The following is a 26,159-nucleotide window of genomic DNA, read 5'->3' as shown; positions in this document are numbered from 1 at the left end:
CTAAATAAAGTACATTTGAGTAGCATCTGTATGCTTTTCTTAGTATTTGGGGGGTTACGACCGCAGGAAGAGTTAACATTGACCAGTTTAGACTACATTAAGGTCAACAGCATAAATAAATGAACACAACAGTACAATTTAGATCTTAATGTTGGGAACAGTGTTTTTTTTAAAAAGAACAATACATTTTTGTGTCTCATGACCTTAGTATTTTTAAAATACACACACCTAACACACCATATGCACTTGTGAAAGTACAGCTCTGGAAAAAATTAAGAGACTACTGCAAAATTATCAGTTTCTCTGGTTGTACTATTTATAGGTATGTTTTTTGTTGTTGTATTCTATGAACTACTGACAACATTTTTCTGTGTTGCAATTCAACAGACACTGGAATGAAAGGGCTGCCATACAGGTAGAGATTGAGAATTAAGAAACATGTGGTCTCTCCATTTGTATATAATACTAGCTTGTTTTATGCAACTAACTGTTCAAGAGGGACAATGCTTAAAAACAAAAAAGTGTAATTATTAGTAATTTATGATGATATAGCGTGATAGAGGATACTGTTTTTTATTGGATAGCTGTACCCCGCCTACTTCTTCTTAAGAGGAGCAGAAGCTTAAACACCGGGAAACACTGGATTTAAAACTTTAACGACTAAAACAAAAAGGTAATAAGTTGACTATGTAAAGAGGTATCGTTTGTTAGCCGGTAACAGTTTCACATAACAATGACAATGCCTCGGTATGTTAAATGTTGTGATAACGAAATAATAGCTTCTTAAACCTCAGTGGTAAGCTAATGTTTAGGCTAGCAACGTAGTATCAAATGTGAAACTTAGCTAGCCTACCTTTAAGCTGTTAAGCATGTTAGGGGTAAACATATTTACGGTTTGGTTAATTAACGCAAGGCTTTAAAATGTATTTAACAATTTGTTTATTTTCGCCACTAAACTGTGTCTGCTAGTGTTAAATTAGCCTACGATATAAAACTCTGCCTCTTGTGGCTTGTTGCTAAAATTGGATAGTATCGCACCCCCCAACTCCCGACCCCCCTTTTTGTTTCTCTCTCCCCCCCTCCTGGCTAGCCGCACTAATGCTGATATTTCTCTCCAGCATCACCAGCGGAGAAGAAGAGGAGGAGGAGGAAGGAGAGGTTGTGTCAGGTGGAAACGGGGACCTCGATGGACCAGCATCAGCTTCCACCGGCTCGCATCCTCAGCACCGACAGCATCTCCCGGCCGGCGGTCACCGCTGCGGGCACACAGCGCCCCTTCTATTCATCAAAGCATTGCATTTGCACGGTAGAGACTCCCGGGGTGCTTCTGAAATTAGCCCGACAAACTGCTTCTTCCTGTTATAAGGACTAATCGAGGGAAGACCCTACAGGAATAAGAGCGGAGCGTCAGTTACCTCCATTGACAAACCGCTCTCCTCATCGATTCAGCCCAACGACGTCTTGGTATAAGAGGAGGACAAAACCAACCGAAAAACGGACACTAAAGCTGAAGGTGAGGCCGATAGGACGACAGATGATTCCTTTCTCCATGGTTGTGTCGTTTTAATTTGTCATCCCCATTGTGAGAGCAAGGAGTCGAGGTGCATGGTGTTTTTTTCCTTTTTTTGCAGGGACGCCGTCCTGCATTTGGGTGCAGGGTACCGCAGTGATCCGGCGGGGGGACGCGCTGTTTCGTGTCTTTTTTCAACCACATGTGTTACATGATGCATGCCTGGGAAAGTGTTAATGATGCCGGCCAGAGCTAGTTCTCTGAATTTGAATGATTACTTGGTTAAGAAGCAGAATAGCGGCCTAGTGAATGGGATGTATAATGTTGTTGTATGTTATACCAGATCACTTTAGGGTTCTTTTAAACCGACACCTTTAAGGATACATGCTGATATAGCGTTTTGTGGCATTTTGGTCAACTTTACCCTATTGCAAAGGGCATATGATCTTCCCAGGAGAAGCATCTCTGCAGAATATAGGCTACATGCTCCTGCAGGAAGTTATATGTGTCTCTGGTTCACTGTGTGACCTGACATTACTTTGGCATTCCTGCCCCTTGTGGCATCAATTATTCCTGAATGTTGCTGTTCCATGCAGGGTGTATTCATTCATTTATTCTTGTGCTTTAGTTAGACAAGGCCAACAGCAGCATAGCTTGCCTTAGCAACAGAGGAAGCAGAATGCGATGTAGCCTGCCAAGTCTTAATGTATTGTTTGATCACATCTGCAGTGAAAAGTGACTACAACCTCAGTTATGCCCTGAGACCAATGGCTGTTTAACATGCTCGCTGTTTGTGATTAATTTCCACAGCTACTGGAGGGAGCTAACACAGGCAGCTGTGGTTAGTTAGCTGTGGTTTGTTGGTGCAAGGTGTGTGTGTGTGTGTGTGTGTGTGTGTGTGTGTGTGTGTGTGTGTGTGTGTGTGTGTGTGTGTGTGTGTGTGTGTGTGTGTGTGTGTGTGTGTGTGTGTGTGTGTGTGTGTGTGTGTGTGTGTGTGTGTGTGTGTGTGTGTGTGTGTGTGTGTGAGAGAGGGGTCAATTGTTAATAAAGCAGTATGACAGGCAAATCACTAAAGACAAAGGCTATAGGTATAATTGTAATCAGTGGCGGCTGGTGGAAAATATTTTTGGTGGGGCTATGGAAATGTTGACAACCATACTAGGGCGGTCCGGGGGGATCCTTCCCCGGAAGAAGTTTTGGAGAAATGACCCCTAAAATTATGACTCCATAATCTTCAGTGTGGTTAGCTATGAATCTTCCTGTTCAGCAGTACAGTAGGCCCACACAAACTGCAGAACACTGGTGCGCTTTGGGAAGACTCAAATGATTTAATTCCCATTTATAATCAGGAGACTAAATAGTGTGTGTGTGTGTGTGTGTGTGTGTGTGTGTGTGTGTGTGTGTGTGTGTGTGTGTGTGTGTGTGTGTGTGTGTGTGTGTCATACTTGCCAACCCTCCTGATTCTTGCGGGAGACTCCCGCATTTCTCCCGATTTCTGACAAAATCAGATTTACTCACGACTGTTTCCAGTCGTACTTTAATACAGCTACACCATTGTTTGGTTTCCATGGTAGCGCGTCTCTTTAGCAGCGCGCGCAACTCAAAGTCTGAGAGGGTGAGGAAGATGAAAACTGAACAAGAATCGACAACTCCACCCTCTGCTCACTCCTTTCCTGTAAAATACAGGTCCAGCCAGTGTTTCCGCCAGACCAGGGCTGAGGGGGGGGGGGGGGGGGGGGGGGGGGGTTTGAGCCGTCCTTTATAGATACTGGTTTTTTATGTTAGTGAGCCGGATCATTTGGCTCGGCTCTCTTAAAGCGCCAGCTGTTTCGGCTCCCAAACGGCTCTTCATATTACCACAGTTTACCACGGAGCCTCAGTTTCGCCGCTGCGAGGCTCTGGCGCTCGCAGCTCACGCGCGTGCTCCACTAGCACCGCTCATCGCGTCCAAATCGTGCACGTTCCGTGTTGTCATGTCGGGGAAACGATCCTCAATGCTCCGAAAAGAATCCCACCAGACTCCTTTGCCCCTCCAACAGAGGGATGTCCTTGTCCTTTTTCCTTTTCGTCATTTCAAGCGATAAAAACTCTCGATCTTCTCTCGAATTATAATTTTTTTTGGACGCCCTCGGCTCGAGTTCAGGGCGTCCCGAGCTGAATAAGGGCGTCACATTACGGCAAAACACCCCCCTGGCGGAAACGCTGGGTCCAGCCCACACATATGCTCCATGGTGCTACAGGCATTGCCGTTACAACTACAATAAGCATGTAAATGTTAATCTACAGCTCCGGCGATCCACTAGCACCGGAGTCTCCACCTGCAGGCGCAGCCATCCTCGACAACTACTTTAGCGTCACCTTGGATACGAGTCCAAACAACTCACAGACACACAGGCCAGGGCGCTGACAGGGCGCCCTTTGAGCATCAGATCTGACGACGCTGATTGGCTGAAATTATGTTTCGGCGGCATAGTTTACATATAGCAACAGTCAGCTTGTTGGCTGCAGCTGCTCTGGCTGAGGGCTCCTTTCTTACCGCCCGGACGAGAGAGGGTAATGATACACGCTGTGGCCAGGCAGGAAACATGTGACTTATCAGTAACTTTAGACATCGTAAAACAATTTTAAACAAGATTTTATTGTAGATTATATATTTTACTGATACCAACTATATAATATTTACCTTGTTCTTTAAAAATAAAAATAAAATAAAAAATGTTTTTTAAAAATATTTTTTAATTTATTTTTAATTTTTAATGACAATCAAACATGTGGGAAGGGGGGGGGGGGCGGCGCCCCTAGCGCCCCTATGGGCCGGCCGCCACTGATTGTAATGTATTTCACAAATGTCATTATAGATAACGGCAACCAGCTAACTATCCTCCTGGTATATTGCTACTATTCTTCTTGGGGTTCACACTTTGTAGTACATATTAATTCATTTTTTTTTATCTTATTGTACTACGGAAGTCAAACTCCTGTGATAGCACTATTCATCTTCTGACATACACCCAAAGGGGGTTGGAGTGTGTCTGTTGTGCTCAGCTGTTTACCATAAAGTGAATTTATTTCACTTTATACCATATCCTCTTGGCTAGTATCACTTATATTTATATAGTACTAAGTAAATCCTTAATTTGTTCGCATTGACCCCTAGTCCTCAGCAGGGTTATAAATAACCCTTATATTACTAACGCATTATATTTGAATGCATGTGGCTTCTACGGTTCCCTAACAAAATGTTAATTGGTATTCATCACATAAAATAATGGCCAGCTCTGTTACAGCATAGAGTTATTTTTGACACTCTTTGCTCGCTGGCCTGTGTGGATGATGGACAGCCTCTTTGGGACACTGAAGCTCTGTGCTGCTGCTCTGCTGTCTATTAGACCACAAGGTGACTGTTTTGATTCAGACTTGAGGTCTTGCCGACTCAGAACTGGGCGCGGCTGCTGGCTGCTCACAGATGATGTTTCACTTTGCTGAGGTGAAGTGAGTGGAAGTGACTCAGTGCAGTGTGTAAAGTGCGTAGTATGACGTCACGAATAAGCATCCACTGAGAGGGAGAGAGAGAGAGAGAGAGAGAGAGAGATAGTTTCAATCACTTAAGATATTTTTGCAAAGTGAGATCATTCTGGATGAAGCTTAGGATAAATCCCAAGTTTAGGTTTGGATAAAAAAGTAAAAATGTAAGTTGAAAATTCAAATATCTAAATGTTTTCTATAAAAGTTCAATATGTTTTTCAGTTGGCATTGTAATGGCAGCCATGCAGGGCATTTCCTATAAGTAGCCCAAAGTCATTAAATATACTTATTGTTTTCTAATCTTTGTCTAAATATTTTTTTGCTTACAGATCAGAAAGAAATTGTACAGTAGCAACACACTTCACCACTGCTTAAATATAACAAAGAAGAGTGAGTGAGATAAATAGTAAGAAGAGGAACATAGTAGCACACTCAAACTCTGAACAACAGTTTACTCCATCATGCTAAGTGCTTTTTTCACATCAGTGCGAGTAATACCCTTACTCTTGTTAAGTTATTTTCTGTAAGTACTGTTTTAGTAAAGAAACTGAATTTCATATCTAAAATTCAACACATTTTATGTGCAGCCGAGGCTTCTAAGGATTTACAATCCTTTGTCTAAGAATTGTTCATATGCCATATATTAAGTATATACAGGAAATGGTTTTAGTCAAACTGGTTGGTATATAGATTATTTTGATATACAGTATGGTAAAATGACAACATTGTCTCTACATAGATATATTGAGCAGGTCAGCCCAAATTGTACTATGTTCGACAATATACATAGATCTACACAAAAATTAATGGAAAGGAAAATGTAGGATTCAAGCTATTTCCTTTTTCATCTGCACATGTACAACGTACACGCAGTGAAATTTACTCTCTGCATTTAACTCTTCCTCTTCGTATTAGGAGCAGTGGGCAGCTGCTATTGCCTTGTCTTGATCAGGGGCTCAGTGCCAAGGTGGCAAACTGGAACTTCTTGAAGCAATTTTCATAGTGGCCAAACGGTGGTACTCCCAACTTTTCTATCAGTCCGTGATGTAATTGAAGCCAAAAATACTTTTTCCCATTGACTAACATAGTTTAACATTGTCTATAAATCAGTTTTTTTAGGTGAATCACCTAAAGCACTAGGTCCTAAAAGTTGTCAAAAGCGCCAAAGCCAATTATTTTACCTCACCATTCATTTGACTGAGCTGTGACTGGATGACTACATATTTGGAAGCGGGGATCTACGAAACGCAAGTGTGCATGCTCAATGGTCCCAAGTCCCCAGATAATCGGGTACTTTTTGAACCTCCAGTCAGAGTTGCCACTGAGCACATTTCAAAGGAATGAACGGGGGCCCCCGCTTCCAACGCTGTATCCAGTTCTCTTTTTTTTTTGGTCAACAAGTAACTATACGTTTATTTGATTTCTGTAAGGAATCAAAGTCCCTGGTGTCAGGATCCTGAATGTTATGATTGTCAGAAGTTCATTTAATTGACAGCTGATCATTAGATAAATCAATAGACATTTGGGAAGCCGAGCATGCGCCTCACAATTGTTCATATGCAGATGACTTATCAGCTTCAGAGCAGAGGTCATCGTAAATGCCCCCCAGGCAGTTTGGTGTGTGTGTGTGTGTGTGTGTGTGTGTGTGTGTGTGTGTGTGTGTGTGTGTGTGTGTGTGTGTGTGTGTGTGTGTGTGTGTGTGTGTGTGTGAGTGTGAAAAGGGGACGTACACTGAGGGTCTGCTCCCCATTAAGCCTCAGAGGAACAGAGACACAGAGCTGCTGCCACTGACTGATTAACAGTGACAGCTGTCTCTCTCTTGCCTCTTCTCTCTTTCTACATCTTTCCGGTGATATGCCCCCCCCCCATCTTACTCCTTCAATATCCATCTTTTACCCTCATTCTCTCTATTGCATCCCCTCCTCTTCAATGTCATCTTTTCTGTTTCTCTGTAACATCTCTCTCTCTTATAACCTCCCTAGACTCTTATCTTACTCTTTAGTCTATATCTCTCTTTATAATCAGGGGTGCACACAACTTTCTCAGTGAGGTACTCAGATGAGTACCTGGAGTCAGTGCTTGTTACTCCAACTTATGGCTCCCCTCAAAGTTCCCATGAAGCCCTCTATTGCCAATGTCAACGGGGGGGAGGTGCTAGTGGAGTATGAAGCCCAGAGGCTTCGTGACCACAGAGCGTGTGAACGTTGTGATCAGCTGGTTTAGCGCAGTGCTGCTGTACAGACCGACGTTAACAGCAGCCCTGTCTGTGCACACGGAAACCGACTCTGTCGTCCGGTGATCTAACCGCCTTCTGGAAAAGCTTCACAAGTACGTTGGTACGCAAATGCGCTTTTTGACGCATCTCTCACTCACTTTCTCCCTCTGTCTGACTGATAATCTGCCCTCTAAAGCAATATAGATGGACAGTCAGATGTTGGCAACCTATATAATGGTATTCTTGGATTGTTAGTCCAGTTATATTATAAGGGAAAAACAACAAAGACCACTGACTACTCAAACGACATTCTGTAGTGACAACATCAATACATACAAATATTGCCAACCAATCTCAAAACAGACATTAAAATAAACAATACTTTTATCTGTGTCAATCCAAATTCCTCTGAGCCATATCTCTATTTTTGTCCACCACCAAAAACACTTTTAATGAGTCACACCATTGAACTGGGTGTCATTGTTTGGATGAACATCTGTTTCTGTAATGTAATCCGCATAACCTTCTGCTGCTGGAAAACCAATTGTCTGATGTAAACCTTAACACATTTGACCAAAAACAACAGTGCTGGTCTGACAAGGCCATGCCCTAACTTGTAGTTTTAAATAAATTGAAAATGAAGTTTTGTATCACCCGCTGTGATTAGGATTCGCTCAGAAATGACTGAGCCCATGCTACATCCTTCCACCAATTACATACAACCTCTGGAGTAAGGCCTTTTTAGGAGGCAGGAACTGGCCAAGTAAGCAGAACTGGAAAATACATGAAAGTTCCAGAGGAGGTGTTCCTAAAGAGTTGATCTGGGCCTGCTTTCTAGTTTGATGTGGTTTACTCTTCACAGTTTATTACAACATCAGAAAATACAACGACTCAAATGTATAATATTGGATCAAGTCATATTTCACTGATTACTCAAATGGCAGAAGTTTCTAAAGCCTGAGATGGGTTTATGATTTTAGAAAAGCCAGTTTTTGGAAATACAGACTAAATCTATGCAACTTCTTTAAATACTTACAAAATAATACCAATAAGGCAAAAGTATTTTATTTTCAGCACCATCCTGCTACATAGGCACACTTTTGTAAAGGAACAGGCGCTAGCTGCTCAGGACCCACACTCTTTGGCCACTGAACACACGGGTGTTGACTGTACAGCCTCACTGCAGCATTTGAGGGTTAAGTGCTCGTTTCAAGGGCGCCTGAAGTTTGGCATCTCGTGTTCTTCAGAGATTAGAGTATTGTCACTGCTAGTTGGTAGTATGGAGGCAGCAAGCCAAATGCTAATAGCCCAAAGACAAGTAGTGAAGGCCGGCGCGTAGGACTGCCGACAGGACACAGGGACGAGTGGGACCAGAGGGACAGGACAAATGAAAAAGTGTGAATGATAATAAAAGGAGATGGGGGGGGTGGGTAACAATGGCAACAGCATAGCTGGGGAGAGAGGCAATAATAACACTGAGTGGTTTAGAGGAGGAAGCATAATGACTGACAGCTCTACACACACACACACACACACACACATACACACACACACACACACACACACACACACACACACACACACACACACACACACACACATATATATATGAAAGTGGTGACACTACCAGATCATTGATTGAATTGAACAACCAAAGGAAAATGTATCAGCAATAATTTTGATAATCAATTTGTAGTTTATCATAGTTTAGTCATTTATCATATGTTTAATAAAAATGAAGAACATCATCTGGTCCTTGCATCAAATGATTTGTTGCTTTTTTCCTGTTTTATGTTTGTGTCATTGAAGATCTTAGGGTTTTGGACTGTTGGTTGATAAAAAAAACATGCTGTGTAATTCTACACATAATGATTTGTCATGTGATGGCTCTAATCAGAGCCTGGATAGCTCAGTCGGTATAGCATCAGACTTTTAATCTGAGGGTCCAGAGTTCAAGTCCCTGTTCAGGCGAGACATGTTTTTAAATAATAAAAGCAGACTTGGAGGCCTAAACTAAATATAATCAGGAAATAATAAATACAGGAAGTAATACAAAAACAAGTAGGTGTCCCGTTCCAACTAAGCCCCCAGGAAGTGCGCCTGACTGATGAAGATATTCGTTGTGTCCAAACGGCAGTACTACAATTTCCGTATCAGTCCATGACGTCACTGGGCCCAGAAAGACTTTTCCCCATTGACTAACATTGTGAAAGAGACGTAGTTAAATCAGCGGATAATTTGTTTTAAACTAAATAAACTACCCAGTATGAACTATTTTATAGCCCTTATTTGAATCATTAGGTCCTTAGAGTTGTAACATTTATTTTCTGTCTCCATTCATTCTACTGAGCCGAGAATGGGAGCTCCGGGGGCGGGGCGTAAGGGGCGCATGCTCTGTGAGCGCACATACAGGTTCTTCTGCTCTGACAGCCAGGCATGATGGGTAATCTGTGACGTTTCGCTCTCTCAAAAGTTGGGCCATTTTGACCTCATGCGCTAATGAGCAGCTCTCATAGGAAAGAACGAGACCCCGCCTCCCACGCTGAATCCAGTTCTTATTATACATCCATGGTTCCAACCCCTGTAGTGAACATGTTGGGGTGTGCTTGTCAACCCTCCCAATTTTCGCGTGAGGCTCCCGATTTCATTGCCCTCTCCCGGTTTCCTCCCGGGGTCATATTTCTCCCGCATTTCTCCCGATTTCTGACAAAATCAGATTTACCCAGGACTGTTTCCACTCGGACTTTAATACAGCTACACCATTGTGCGCGCAACTCAAACTCTGAGAGGGTGAGGCAGATAGTCAAAGAAAACAGAACAAGAATCGACAACTCTACCCTCTGCTCACTCCTTTCCTGTAAAATACAGGTCCAGCCCACACATATGCTCTATCAAGGATGGTGCTTCAGGCCGCAAGGCAGTGCGCTTAGAACTACAATAAGCATGTAATGTTAATCTTCCAGCTCCATGTGGAGATCAGAGAGTGTGCTGCAGTGTGAACGTTTGATCCTTCAGTGTTGGAACAGGAGACTCCGTTACCCCGTGGAGTCTGATTTGAAAAGTTTCTCGGGTCCAGATCTAGATCTCTTTCCAGCCTGGGAAAGCACACACAGATCCAGAAACAATATGTATACTGAGGTTGTCTATGTGCTATAGTTTACCATTCTTTTACACTGTAGGTTTAGTGTTATAAAGATTATCATAGAGATTCCATAATAACGATAAACTAAAGTGAATTGATGTCAGCATATATAAATATGGAGCATGAAACAAGATTCTGCACTGCTGTGTCATAATTTTTAAGAATCAATATTCATATCAAAGGATCTGAAGAGAAGCATTTGTATTGTTATGTCCAGTACAAAGGGACTCAGTAGAGTAAAAGGCTAACAAATTCTAGCACTTGCCTTTTGGTGCATCTTTTTGGTTTTAGCTGTTTATTACTGATCAACCTCCCGTGCTGGCTGCTGTAAGAGCAGCAGCATTACTCAGCACTTTAGGACACTGACACTGTAGGACAGAAGAACTGTGACCGTCCACTCTTGTTTGTACCTTTTATGGAGGTTATTGTTTGCCTACAGTGTATAAGGTTAGAGTAATATAAGTACTAGAATACACCTTTAAGGTACTTTCACAATATCCTCAAATAAGGATGAGAATCGAGAACCAGTTCCCTCTAAGATCTGGTTTCGAGTGGTCTGATTCCTTGAAATCGCTTGCCACCATTACTATTGATTCATATTATTCATGCTTTCCCGAAGTTGCGCATTACCAAAGACTAATATCCCACGCAGCTGTGTCATGTTTCAGTTTGTTTAGGGCCAGAGAAAGTGCTCAAAAGTGTGGAGCTAATTTACCTAAGGAGACACACCCTAATTTTTCACTGACAATATATATATATATATATATATATATATATATATATATATATATATTTATTAGATAGATGGATGGATAGATACTTTATTTATCCCAAGTTTCAGAAATTGACAACATTTCTTAAAAATAAAATAGAATACAAATATAAATTTTCCAATGAACTATTCATTACAAATCTATAGGGATCTGATAAAGAACGATACAAATCTATCAATTCCCACCCCTTGTCTCAGCATATTGTGACTGCTGTTGCGGTTTTACATTCATAACTCTCTGAATGCTGATGAAATCATTGTGAGCTCAATGTGCTGTCACCTTTTCCTTTGTCTTTGTCTCCTCCATCTGAGATCTCCCTCAGGCTGTATTCAGTCTCTGGAGGCTGACCATGAAGCATCTCACTGCTCATGGTACTTATAGAGCAGAACATGGATAGCCAGGAGTGTGTGTGTGTGTGTGTGTGTGTGTGTGTGTGTGTGTGTGTGTGTGTGTGTGTGTGTGTGTGTGTGTGTGTGTGTGTGTGTGTGTGTGTGTGTGTGTGTGTGTGTGTGTGTGTGTGTGTGTGTGTGTGTGTGTGTGTGTGTGTGTGTGTGTGTGTGTGTGTGTGTGTGTGTGTGTGTGTGTGTGTGTGTGTGTGTGTGTGTGTGTGTGTGTGTGTGTGTGTGTGTGTGTGTGTGTGTGTGTGTGTGTGTGTGTGTGTGTGTGTGTGTGTGTGTGTGTGTGTGTGTGTGTGTGTGTGTGTGTGTGTGTGTGTGTGTGTGTGTGTGTGTGTGTGTGTGTGTGTGTGTGTGTGTGTGTGTGTGTGTGTGTGTGTGTGTGTGTGTGTGTGTGTGTGTGTGTGTGTGTGTGTGTGTGTGTGTGTGTGTGTGTGTGTGTGTGTGTGTGTGTGTGTGTGTGTGTGTGTGTGTGTGTGTGTGGTCCCGATCACCTTTTTTGCTTCCGATCATTTGATTTTGACAATTTGCCGATACCGATTTATCCCGATCCGATCTTTATGCAATGCATTAAGAGAAAAAAAAGCATTCAAGTTGTCCCTTAAGGTTATTTTTTTATTTAAATTGGATATTCTATCCAACATGGATATAGCTTCTTTCTTTCACAGCAGCATTGGATCAGTTCAGTTGTGCAGCATTGGATCAAAAACAAAATAAAGCTTTCAGTACTCGTTAGCTTACTGCTACAATTAGACACTGCGCCCTGCCCACTCTGTTGTCAGATTTGAGAGAAATAAGCAACCAGGTCTATGAAAACAAGCCCCAAAGAAGCAACACATACATGATGTTCTGTAATTTGAAACCAAAACCAAGGCCTCAGGATGACTTTAAGACTTGAACATGGTCATTTTTGTTTTTGAACATTGAATACAACATTTAAAAAAAAGTATTTAAAAAAAAAAAGAAAAGAAAATTATACAGTTATAATACAGTCTGGTGACAGCTGAGACAGCATTACTGCAATGTAATGTCGATTTGAACCTTTGCTAGAATTTTTGCTTAGAATCAGTCTGTCTACAATGACTGTGTGCAAACAGCCTTATTGTTGACATTCTATCTCTGAAGGGAAATGCTGGTGAAGGATATTGCCACCGTGGGGGATATGGGTGTAAAATGTAGTGGGATTTACAGAGGTGAGACCCGGGGCTAACTCATTTGCAACATCGCTGATCACACCATCCACTGCCACTCATCTGAGACAAAACGGACCAAGACATGATGAGATATCACCAGGACAGCTGCAAGGCAGTTTTATAGCAGACAATGATTCAGTGATGTTCAAGAAGAAATGTAGCTAAAATATATTTAAAAATACACAACCAGTGCACCCTTTTCGGTTATTGGTACCCAATATTCCACTGCAAGCCATTTGATTGTTTCATTATTAATATGCTAAATATAAAATACTCATTTACAAGTTAAAGTCAATCAGTCGAATGCAGATTTCTAGAGGCAGCAAAATGTTCATATTCATTGCTCCCGGTTTTTAAGGTGTATTTTTAGTTTTTAAAATGTTTGTTGGGCATTACAACATATTTGTATTTCTTACCTCCGGCCCCTCGACAATTTAATGGACGTTTTTTGCTATTTCTTACACTTTTTAAACAAATTGATTAAGAAAATAATTGTTAGTTGAACCTCTTATTACATTATTGTAAACACATTTGTTTGGCCTTTTCAAATGAACAAGGTGAGAATTGCACCTTTACATGAATTCTGTTGACCATGTTATCTAAGTTTTGATGTTTCTGCTGGACTCGTGTGTGGTTGAGGGTTAGTGACAACAGCGAGCTTTTGTTGCAATATAGCGGCAGGGAGTGTCCAGAACAGGGGGGACACAGAAAGAGATGTAAAGCAAAAATGACATGTCAAAAAACAACTGAGAGACACCTGACTTTCACTTTGAACCCTCTTTCAAAATCTGGCAGATTATCATAAAGTATGTCAAGTTTGATTCAATGTAAACATGCCAAATTAGCCCACAACATGCACACAAACAATACCCCAAGCCGCATTGGATAACAGCACCAAATGGCATTTAATGTCTTGTGGGCACATCTGCTATTTACCCGGGGACACCATTGCATGTATTTTCCATCCATCACGTGTGTAACACAAAGAAGGTGGGGGAGGAATAAACTGCTAATGTGATTGTGTAGCATTCACCAGAGGCCTGTACTACGAAGCCAGATTTTCGCTTAGCGAGCTAACTTCAGGGAAAACTCTGGGTTTCCGGTAGGGATGGGAATTTGAAAACAAATGTATATTCGAATATTCGACCCCCAAAAATACAGTTAACCGATTAACCGAAATGTACATATCCTATAAAAAAAATGTGGGATTTTCTTTTTGTAAAACAACTTTTTACAAAAAAAAAATATATATTTTTCAAAATAAATAAATAAATGTTCAAATAATTTTAGAGTATTCAACTTAGGCACCCCTCCCAAAAATAATAAAGAAAAAAAAAAGAAAAAAGAATTACAATAAAAATATTCATAACTCATATTCGATACCTGAATAATTTCGAATATTGGATTAATCGTTCCCATCCCCAGTTTCCGGTCCTACGACGCTGGTTCACTTCTTAGCGGGCTAGATCTCCATGGTAACTTATGCTGAACGGCTAGCCTGGTCCAGAGCAGGTTAGGTTCCAGGATAAGAGATCAACTCAGTGAAAGCACTGCCTGCTGACCAATCAGAGCTCAGTGTGCGGAGTTTAAAGCGATCAAGTCATATTACAGGAGAAAGGAAATACAGAAAAGCTGCCGTTGCAGGAAAGACGGCCGGCAAAAATCAACTGACTGTGTGAACGTAAAAATGAATAGAATATCAACTCCCATCTTCAGAGCAATCTGACTATTAAAACATTAGCGTTAAGAAAGCTTACTTAAATATCTGCCACAACATAAGTAACCGGATCAAAGTAACATTACGTACAGTCCGAGGCACTGTGAGTGCAGACGTCGATGTGTCCCATTAGCCGCGTTCACACAGCAGTACTTTTCCCACTTTAGTTCCGATATAGTTCTGAAATGTCGCGTTCACACCAAAAAGAGCCGGAACTAAAATAAGTTTATCAGAACCTTTTTTACCCCCTTTTCCCTTCCCCGCTAAGGTTCCTATGTCTGATTGGCTGGGCGGAATGCAAACCACGCCCCGTAAAACTCCCAAAAAGTTTTGTGAAGCCGCCATTTTATTATCCTCGCATTAGCATTATTAGCATTAGCATTAGCCCAGCGCACAAAAGCAGAGAGACTAACTTATGGCAACACAAAAGAAAACATGGGAGCGGTGGAGATGAGGAGGTGTCGGCGTTCTGGCGATTTACTCGAAAGTGTCTTAGACGGGGCAGTGATATCATAAACCTGTTAATGTACGCATTCAAACACTTTTTCTTTTACCAGCTGTATTCACCTTGCAGGTGCAGCTATGTGGATTTTATCCTGGATAAAGTGTTTAAGTCATGGATGTTTGAAGTTTAACATCTTCAGTGTTTCCCACAGATCTGAAATATACTTGGGGGGGGTCGTGGTAGCGGGGGGTGACTTGCAACAACATTAACATGAACCTTTCTGTTGGTTGCTTGTTAGCAGACCCTTCACGCGATGGCAGAGCAAACAGGTACAGGCAGGGCCCATAGTGATAGCCTTATAGTTTAAATCTACTACCCACAAATAAACATATGGACATGGGTTACTATCTAAAAAAAATGGTAAATGTATTTAGGAACCTATCAATGTGATTTTAAGTGGGGGTGGACCTCAAATCCTCTAGGGGGGTCTGGGGGCATGCTCCCCGGGTAAGATTTATTTTTAAATTTTGGACTTAAATGCATCAATCTGGTGCACTTTAAGGGGAAAATAAAGAGACTAGATCTATGGAAACACCTACTGTATATGAAACAAAACTGTATACATTTCAATAATCATAAAATCTTGGCCATAACCAATAACATCCCATTTCCAATATGGAAAAGACACTGAAACTTGTTTATTTATTTATTTTTGGTTCATTTATAGTTTTGAGAGTATGTCTGTGCTCCTGAATCAGCCTCTCCTGTCTCCCTCTTCTCCTCCCTTCTCCTCTTTAGGCAGCAGCAAAGACTAGTTTTAGCTCTCAACAAGTTTTAAAAGTGTATCTTACCTTTTTTCACCTAGTTAACTTTTTATTTATTTATTCATGCATATTTTACTAATCACTACCCCCTCAAATGGAAATATGTGTTTACATATAAATGGTGACCAAACCGTTTGATACCCACTGAGAACTTAGACTAAGTTAACTATCTAAACACTCAGAGTCCTTTACCTCACCTGAGCTCAGGTTATCCCGAGCTTGAATGACACACAGAGACCAATCAAGGGCTTTGATTTATGATCTGTATGACAGTGGCCATGTCGGCAGGCCACATCATGTGGACAGCCAGTCACCCTGTGTGAGGCAGGCCACTTAACATGCCAGGCCATCGGGAAACCCCCCGGTCCTCCCGATGGCCAGTCCGGGACTGGGTACAGGAGGCGTAGAGCGAGTGATCATTGTCCACAAGTTAATCGATCGCAGATGGCGTCGTGGTCACGGACGAATAAAAAAACAAACCTAGATGGGTCGCGAAATATACCTGGGCGGCCTTTAATATACCTGGGTGGCCTGCCCAAGTATAGTCTATATGTGGGAAAGCCTGTTCTTCATATTTGTCTAATATTATAGTTAACTTTTCATTCAGGAAGTATGACGCTGCGCTGTCAGTGCGCTTCTCCATGTTTGTGATTGGTCAAATGTTGCTAACCCCGGCCCTTTTATGTGAACGCGCACATAACTAGATAGGTTAAAGCTGGCTTGAGTTAACGAGTTGATAACCAGCGTCGTAGGACCGTTTAGCGAGAGCGCGTTTGTTTTGGATTAGGTAAGCCGGGTAACTCAAACATATCCAGGTTATGTTGAACCGGCTTCGTAGTACAGGCCTCAGGAGTCAAATAATAGCCATTTTTGTGCACACATCGTAGATACCTCTCTTTAGTACAAAACATAAACTCATCATATGACTAAAAGGTGTGACAATATTGACATCAATTATAGTGTGTGTTGATGTGTGTTACAGTGGATCCCTACACTGATGAGCTTTCACAGTGGTATTAAAATGTCATGGGAAACTTTACAAAGCAAATAATCCACCTTTCTGCTGACCATCTATGTATCAAAGAATCACCTATTTCCCTAAACATGCCACTGCTTTTGGTCACACGTATTTGCAATTTTGTTCTTAGTCTGCTGTTTACATGAATAACAATGACTAGCCAAACCCAGATTATAAATGTGTGATTCAGGGAAATATAGTAAGGAAGTGTAAAATGCTTACAAACACATAACATAGCTCCTCTTAGACAGAGTCTGAGACAAATCTGCAAAATATCTGCCTAAGACTGAGAGTCTCATCCTGAAAAACTGCTCATATTTGGTATGAGCCAGATCATTTCAGCATAAGAAGCACAAGAAGTTTAGATTTTCACCAAGTCTGCTGATTTGTATGTCTCACCAGGACCTTTGTTTCCTCCAACTGAAACGTGCGGTGCAGCACATTGAAGCACATCAGCTCTCTCTTACATTAAGAGCCACAACACTACTAAGAGCAAGGAACCCATTCATTTACATTATAGAAAAAGAATATTAATAGATTGCTGAATCAATAAGAAATATTGGCCTGTTAATTACATTGTATCTGGCATCAAATACCATCAGCAGATGATAGTTGTAGGAGTATTTAGGAGTCCTAAAGTAAAGACCGAGACACCCCTTATTTTAGGAATTTCTGCAAACTACCACTTATTTGTCTTGTTTGGTATATATAGCTCCTGGGGACTATAATGCTGTTCCTTTAAGATTCAATGAATATCTGTTATGTTCTGCTCTTTGAAAAGGAATGCAACATAAATGAATACAAATCTGAAACTTGAACAGTGTCTTAATCATTTTTTTAATCTTTTTGCAAATTCTTACATCTCACCCTGAGCTGTGTGATTTCTTGGAAAAGTTTAGAAGTAATTTTTTAGACTCAGCTGTCAGAGACAGGAGAGATCAACCAAATCATTTTTACTTCCTGACTCCCACCATCAGAGATTTTTATTTTAAGCTTCTCTTTTGTCAAATGCTCTGATACCAAGGAGAGGTGCTGCATCATTCATAAACGGGAAGGATTTTATTTATGGACTCCAGAGTAGTTTTTATTTACTTCTGAGCCATGTTATTTGTGAAATGTGTGGACATTTTGCAAATTCCCCCTGTGTGAACCTGAATGTGTTTCTGTGAACCTGTGTGGCTATGGTTCAATGTGTCCCATGAAATGTGTGTGGAGTCAGTCAGCTTTCCATTATCACCTGTGTGCCCCCTACACATTCTGACACTCATTTGCATGTATAAGTTTGTGTTTCTGTAAATGACATGTGAGCATTTTGGTGTTCTTGGTGTGACTAAGCCAATAAAAAGCCAGAACATGTGTGAAGGGAAAAAGCACTTCACACTGTAAGCAAAGCTGTCTATTGAGAATAAGCAGCACCATTTGGAGTGATATCAATAACTAGGGTAACTTATGGTTAATTATTTGATATATTAAATAGTTCAATCTTATTTTATCTGAGCAGCAGTCCAAAACCTAAAGATAAAATATTCCTGAATAGCTGACACAGGGAATGTTTTTAATTTAAAGCTGAAACAAATACTAACTTTTAAACTAATTAGTTTGGATCAACTTAATTTTGTATTAATTGACTTATGGTTACAGCTCTGAAGGACACAATCTACGTTTTGATATACATTTGGCTGTAAAAGCATAATTAATGAGACCATTTCTTTTTACGGAAATATCACGGGACTGTGCTGTCTCCTTTCCTGTTCACCTTATACACCTCTGACTTTCAATACAACTCAGTCATGCCACCTGCAGAAGCTTTAGGATGACTGCAGTGAATGTGGCCAAGACCAGAGAGATGGTCATTGATTTCAGGAGGAAGAGGACGTCTCCTCAGCCCCTGTGCATTCTGGGAGAGGATGTGGCTGTTATGGAGGACTACAAGTACCTGGGAGTGCACTTAGAAAAAGGACTGAACTGGAGGATCAACACTGACGCTGTGTACAAGAAGGGGATGAGCAGACTCTATTTTCTGAGGAAGCTGAGCTCCTTCCACGTGTGCAGCAAGATGCTGGAGATCTTCTACCAGTCTGTTGTGGCCAGTGCACTCTTCTTTGCTGCGGTCTGCTGGGGGGGGGGGGGGGGGCAGCATACAGTAAGAGCTGGTGACACCAGCAGGATCAAAATACTGATCAGGAAAGCTGGGTCTGTCATCGGCATCAAGCTGGAGCCCTTTGAAGCTGTGGTGGAGAGGAGGACACTGAACAGTGACACACTGAACCATGATGGATAACCCCACCCATCCTCTCCACCTGCTGCTGGACAGTCAACGGAGCTCCTTCTCCAACAGACTGCTGCTGCTCCTCTGTCACAAGGACCAATACAGGAACCCATTCCTGCCCACTGCAATAACTCTGTACAATAAATCACCTCTGGCTGGAAGAGAACTCTGCTCCATAGTTTCTCTTGTAATAAAACCATGTTGTACATTTTACACATATATAATCTGTTCAATATTTATGTATCATATATTTATGTATATATATATTTGTATATATAATATCTTGTCAAATCCAACATGTATATTTTCTATTTTCTTTATTTTCTTCTTTATTTCTAGTTTTTTTATTATTGTAAAATGCCTTGTCTTTTATGCTGCTGCAACACAAAAATAATCCCAAATTGGTGTCAATAAAGTACCATCTTATCTTACCTTATCTTATAACATTGACAAGCTCTTTTTTAAATTTTATTTTAACTAAAGGGGAAATGTGGACTGTTGCCATGGTCTAACCCGAGTATCCTTGTTGGTAAATGTTTTTCACACAGACATTTTAACTTGTGTGTGTGTGTGTGTTGCAGGGCGTCGGGCGCGATGGCTAATGCCTCCCCAGACCTGGACAACGCCGAAGCCCAGCGCCAGCTCAACAACAACAACCGCCCAAGCAGCTCGGGATTCTGGGAGACGGAGTGCACCAGCTCCAAGCTGTTCGAGTGCTCCCGTATCAAGGCCCTGGCAGGTCAGAGGTCACGCACATGTCTTCACACACACACACACACACACACACACACACACACACACACACACACACACACACACACACACACACACACACACACACACACACACACACACACACACACACACACTACAAACACACCTGCTTCAGAGGGTGTTGATTCTCTGCTGAATTATAGTACCACATTTTTTGATCACCATATCCAAAATTATAACAAATATGTTAAATATGTGGCCTGCTTTTTTTTCATATATCCACAATAGGGAAAAATACAGATTTCATCATTTAAAAGGTATATCACCTAAAGCATTTCCAAAGATAAGTATCATCTGACTTAATCGTTGTTCTAGCTATAAGATATTCTTATTGCCTGTCTGTCTAGGAAGCGACGATTCACTCTAAAGCTGGTTCTTTGTTTTCCCTCAGATGAACGAGATGCGGTACAGAAGAAGACTTTCACCAAGTGGGTTAACTCCCATCTGGCCAGAGTGTCCTGTCGCATAGCTGACCTCTACAACGACCTGCGGGATGGATACATGCTCACCAGGCTGCTGGAGGTCCTCAGTGGAGAGCTGCTGGTGGGAACACACTTCATGGCAAATTATAATATATATATTATACATTTTAAAGCCTCTCTTAATTGATCATAGAATGTGAGATGTTAAAGGTATAGTTTGGATTGTTTTAAGTCAGGTTGTATGGGGTTCTTATCTATGGTCAGTGTGTAACCTGCAGTCCGCCAAGGAAGCATGGTAATGTATACGGTGGATAGGGGCAGCAGGAAAACGTTTTTAAGCCACCTAAGAGAAAGGTCAGCTGAAAAATCGATCTAAGTATATTTCACGCTTAAAGTATTTTTGAGTTAGAAAATGTTTTTATGGGTCGGTTCAAATTCACCAAATGTACACAAAGACAAAAACAAAGGGCAGATCAAGGTAGCTGTAGACCAGTAGATATAACTAGAGAATGCAATTCCTGAAGAAATTGCTAGTGGGGATGCTTTATGCTGAAAAGCTGACGCTAAACTGCTTTGCGGAAATGTAATGCGTAAGAAGAAAGTGAAGAATTTAGATTAAAATGAAATGTGTAAGAAGAGAGTGAAGAATTTAGATTGAAATGAAATGTGTAAGAAGAAAGTGAAGCATTTAGATTGAAATGATACATGAACACTGGGGGCTTGAATGTGTGATAAGAGAAGAAAATAAAGTAAAAAGGCTTGGAAAAGCAGCAGAATATTTGAACTGCAAACTTCTGAACTAACTTGATGGCGAATGATCTGTCGCCATGGCAACGGCATTTGATGACACGCCATAATACGCTTAGATGCGTTGATGGCTGCATCGTTACCAAACCTGTGAAGTTTTGGGGCGTTTGGAGCAGTTTCACTGAAGTTATGAGAAAACCGTGTTTCATGGTGAGCATTGTGTTGCCATGGCAACGGCATTTGAAGAAATCTCAAAACTGTCCCGTAGATGTCTTCACGGCTGGACTGTTTGCACAAATGTGAAGTTTGAGCACTTTTTAAACATTTTCATAGGAGTTATAGCGACATCACGTTTTATGGCGAGGGATGCATTTCCATGGAAACGGTATATGTTGAGATCTCAGATTTGGCGTAGAGCTGTTGAGGCATGGACCGGTGATATACAAGTGAAGATTGGGGGACGAATGGACCGTGTCGATTGGACTTACAGCGACATCCTGTTTCATGGCTAGTTGTCTGTCGCCATGGCAACGGCATTTGATGACACCCCATAATACGCTTAGATGCGTTGATGGCTGCATTGTTACCAAACCTGTGAAGTTTTGGGCTGTTTGGAGAATTTTCACTGAAGTTATGAGAAAACCTTGTTTCAAGGCAAGCATTGTGTTGCCATGGCAACGGCATTTGAAGAAATCTCAAAACTGTCCCGTAGATGTCTTCACGGCTGGAGTGTTTGCACACTGCTATCTGAAGTCTGCCGCTCTGAGCAAGTCAGTTGGAGTGATGACATCTTCGTGTTCCATTACACAGGTGTTTATAGTTGAGCTAACGAGCTCTGTAGAGATCAAAGGCTTCATTGTTCTGAATGAGAGATAAACCTCTTACATGTGAACGTTTTGTGGAAGAACCGTAACAGATATCTGTGAAATTTCAAAACGTGAAGCATGTCAAGGAAGTTGAGTATCTGAAGTGTAATTTTGGTGTAGTTTCGGGTTAATGATGTGGCCTTTTTGGCAGTTTAACTAAAGGTGTGCGGCTGCTACCGTGAGGAAATATCTGCCTGAAATTACAATGAGGTTTAATGGAGGAATGTTGAACGTGTGTGTGTCACTTCATGCCCTCAAAAAGCATTTTGTTTAATTATTTTTGCTTCATTATTTGTCATTTTTCAAGCTTTGAGATGTTTTCCTACGTTTGTCATGATAAATTATGTCTCAGGAATGTAGGGTTTGGGAATTATGGCAGTTTAAAAAAAATATATGAATGCAAATTTCAATCTGTCCTCCACTCTAGCTGTGACATCACACACTCTAGTTAAGGTTAAAATGTGAAGAAAACCTCTAAAACAAGGTCTGAACAATGTTTAATATCTAAAAGTAAGAATCAGATTTAAAAGTTGTTTTACACGAATAATGTCAGAAAGATGTGTAACATTTTAAAGTTGGAATGAGGTGTCTGAGTGAAAGTATGAATGAACAGGTAGCAATTGAATTGCATGAAGATTTGTTGAAGTCTGAAGATTTTCTCCATTGACTTCAATGTTAAAAATTTGATTTATTATGGGATGTATCTCTGGAATTATGAAAGTTATGAATGAGAAAAGTAATAGCCATCGATTCCCGACCAAGCTGAACGTTTTGATGTTCGAACGGAGTTTCTGCGATGTTCAATGCGGGAGGAGAAGAGGGCCAAAATACCGGCGGAATAATAAACTTTTCGTCCGTAGAAGAACAGTTAGTTGGAATGCTGTTAACAGCATTCCCACTAAATTACTGTTTGGTGGCTTTGAAGAGGGCATAGATAACAGCTTCAGCTTTCTGTGGGAAAGGGCTGTCTGACAGGACGGTCAAGAGGGAAATATATTCGAATTGAAGCGTACATGATTACGTTTTTGAGATGGGCCTTATTTTTAGGTTGCTTAAATAGGTTTTGCCCCATCAACAAAAATAAATGGATTAGCATTTGTGATGGTGCTCCTGTCTAAGACAAGCCCTCTTTAAACACTAAAACTATCCCATTCAAGGTTCTCTATACATATATCCTTTTTGATTATTTAAGTTGATCAGTGTTACCTATTTACAGTAGCTCACTAGATAACTTATTTACTTACACTGATTTATTTATATTTGGTCAATTTGGGATTTGTGGAGTTACTTAACCTGCACCAGGTTCCAACACTCGTATTCCTATAGAGGACACAATGAATGTTCTCACATACTTATCATTTAGTTTTCTCCCTTACTTCACTGAGAAGGATATTTTTGAGAAATGAATTGTGCCTAAAATCTTTTATCTAGCTGCATTTAAAAAATGTTCATAGAGCTTTAGCTCTAGACTAGCAGCTGCATATTTTTTGGCGACGGTTTTTGTTTATAATCCCTCTGATCCCCCCCAGCCGAGGCCTACGCGGGGTCGAATGCGGATCCACTGCCTGGAGAACGTTGACAAAGCCCTGCAGTTCCTTAAAGAACAGAGGGTGCACCTGGAGAATGTGGGCTCCCATGACATCGTGGATGGAAACCACCGCCTCACCCTGGGCCTTATGTGGACCATCATCCTACGCTTCCAGGTAAACACACATGTAAACCTGTGTTTTGTTAAAATGATTGCATGATAAATGTCCCAGCAAATAACATCTAAGTGGTAATATAATAATACATCTGCTGAAATTTGTTTCCATTTCTATGCAAATGAGGTTCATTGCAAAAACAGTCCATTTCATGAAGATCTGGTTAATAGCCACACGCAGTTACAGTGAAATGATAAGCATCGTCTGACAGTGGGTGGTAACATGTATTAGTAGAGGAAGAAGGTCTGGGCGTGACATTTCTAAGTTCTTTTTTAGGAAACATTTATTCTTTTCCTCATGGATAATTGCAGAAAATTGCAGTTAGCTGCAAAACTTTATGGCCTTGTTTGTCATTAGTGCAATATCTGCAGTGAAGCGGACCTTGAGACGGGGTAGATAGATTATTAGGGCCCGAGCACGATGTGCTAGGACCCAACGGCGTCCTGGCAAGAAGTGCGAGGAAACCTATTGTTATTGGTGGAATTATTATTAGGGCCCGAGCACGGATGTGCTAGGACCCGACGGCGTCCTAGCACGAAGTGCGAGGAAACCTATTGTTATTGGTGGAATTATTATTAGGGCCCGAGCACGGAGCGCTAGGACCCAACGTTAACCTATTGTTATTGGTGGTATTATTATTATTTTTAGTCGCCATCTTTCCTGTTTTTGAGGCCTTTAGGATGCTGACAAAGTTGTATAAATTTGCAAGGACGCCAGGACCCGTAAAAATTGCAACATTCTGGAGTCAAAGGGTTAAAATATTCCAACGTGCTCAATAGCGCCACCTATCAAAATCCCATTTCGGAATAAATTTACATAGTCGCACCGTAACTCCGAACGACCTGAAATTTCGCACACATATCCGGGTGGACCTGCTCTACAAATAATCCACTTGGAACCCTAAGCTCCGCCTTCATCTTTTTTCTTCTAAATCAGCATAATGTTCAAAACAGTTAAATATTCACTTAAATTTCAATTTTCAGTTTTTCAACACCAAACTTCATATCCAGCATTGGTGGAGGGTCAGACACATTACCGTAGAAAATGAGCATGTTAGGACGATGAATATTGCCGCCGTCAATCAAAAACGTACTCGCAAAAAGGCGGGGCTTAGAAAGAAATGCTCATAACTCATCAACAATGTATCCAAACAACACAGATTTTGGTAAATAGGTTCACACTGTCTTGGGGAATAGACACACCAAAGCATTTTCATTTTGGACTATAGGGGGCGCCAAAAACACCACCAATTTATAACTCAAGAGCTGATGGACTAATTATTATAATTTTTTTTTAGACATACTCTTTGGGTGACTACAAACTCAGGTGTAAAGTATCGCAAAAAAATCAGAATGTGGGCGTGGCCTATACATATTTTTAGAATTGCGATAGCATAAAATGAGCTTCGGACGCAAAACTTGGGACACACGTCAGAGCCCACGACCTTTTCGACAATGTAAAAAAAAAACGTAATCTTTCAAAAAAGCTGCTCACTAGCGCCCCCTATTGTGTGGTAGTCACATATAGTTTCTTAGAACTTCACAATTTTTGGCACAGACATTCCTCATGGAATTGCGGACATATTTGTAAATAGATTTCATTAGCCCCGCCCCCCAAAAAGTCAGCCATTTTGAAATATGTGCGTTTTTCAGCCATTTTAAGCACATTCTTGCAAACTGCTCATAGGGGAATGATCGAAAAAATTCCAGTCCAGGACAAGCTCAGCCCCTATCCAATATGATGCCAAATTGAGAAGAACATTTTTGATTGCTCAATCGTGGAGGTCGTAAGCTAACAGCGAATACACAATTTTTGGCGATTTACATGTCCCAAATGACTCCAAACTACTCCAAATTACTCAAATATAGTTGTTCAAATATTCAGGAAACGCTATAACTACATTACTATTATCATTTCACAGATATTTCAAATTGCCTTCCATTAGCCCCGCCCCCCGGAAAGTCGGCCATTTTGAAAGATTTGCATTTTTCATGCATTTTAAGCACATTCTTGCGAACTCCTCCTAGGGGAATGATCGGAAAAATTCCAATGCAGGACAAGTTCAGCCCCTATCCAATATCATACTTAATTGCGGAGCACATTTTGGAAAAATCACTCGTGTAGGTCGTAAGCTAACAGCGAATACACCATTTTTGACGATTTAAATGGCGCAAATTGCTCCAAACTGCTCGCATATAGTTTTTCCGATATTCCCGAAACGCTGTATACACATTACTATTATGATTGCACACATATTTCAAATTGCCTTCCATTAGCCCCGCCCCCCAGGAAGTCGGCCATTTTGAAAGATTTGCGTTTTTCAGCCATTTTAAGCACATTCTTGCCAAGTCCTCCTTGGGGAATGAACGAAAAAATTCCAATCCAGGACAAGTTCAGCCCCTATCCAATATGATACTTAATTGTGGAGCACATTTTTGAAAAATCACTCGTGGAGGTCGTAAGCTAACAGCGAATACACCATTTTTGACGATTTACATGGCGCAAATTGCTCCAAACTGCTCGCATATAGTTTTTCCGATATTCCCGAAACGCTGTATACACATTGCTATTAAGATTGCACACATATTTCAAATTGCCTTCTATAAGCCCTGCCCCCCAGG

General features: G+C 41.1%; 1 protein-coding gene across 4 annotated transcripts in view; it reads left to right on the top strand.

The window, feature by feature from the left end:
• The first annotated feature begins 530 nt into the window (after nt 1-530).
• The window catches only part of sptbn4b (spectrin, beta, non-erythrocytic 4b), a 154,291-nt gene continuing 128,662 nt past the window's right edge, over nt 531-26,159 (top strand). For 3 of the 4 annotated variants that reach the window (XM_079675508.1, XM_079675507.1, XM_079675506.1), the window contains exons 1-5: nt 532-673; nt 1,119-1,513; nt 19,608-19,765; nt 20,192-20,343; nt 23,365-23,538. In XM_079675508.1, coding sequence (XP_079531634.1) covers nt 19,621-19,765; nt 20,192-20,343; nt 23,365-23,538 — 471 coding nt within the window. In that variant the 5' untranslated portion in view covers nt 532-673; nt 1,119-1,513; nt 19,608-19,620. Of the gene's footprint in view, nt 674-1,118; nt 1,514-19,607; nt 19,766-20,191; nt 20,344-23,364; nt 23,539-26,159 lie in introns of all 4 variants that reach the window. The other variant, XM_079675509.1, reaches the window with a different exon arrangement.

Source organism: Notothenia rossii (genome assembly GCF_949606895.1).
Source record: "Notothenia rossii genome assembly, chromosome: 4".
NCBI lineage: Eukaryota > Metazoa > Chordata > Actinopteri > Perciformes > Nototheniidae > Notothenia > Notothenia rossii.
The sequence above is the reverse complement of the archived record's forward strand: the minus strand, read 5'-3'. Positions and strand labels throughout refer to the sequence as shown.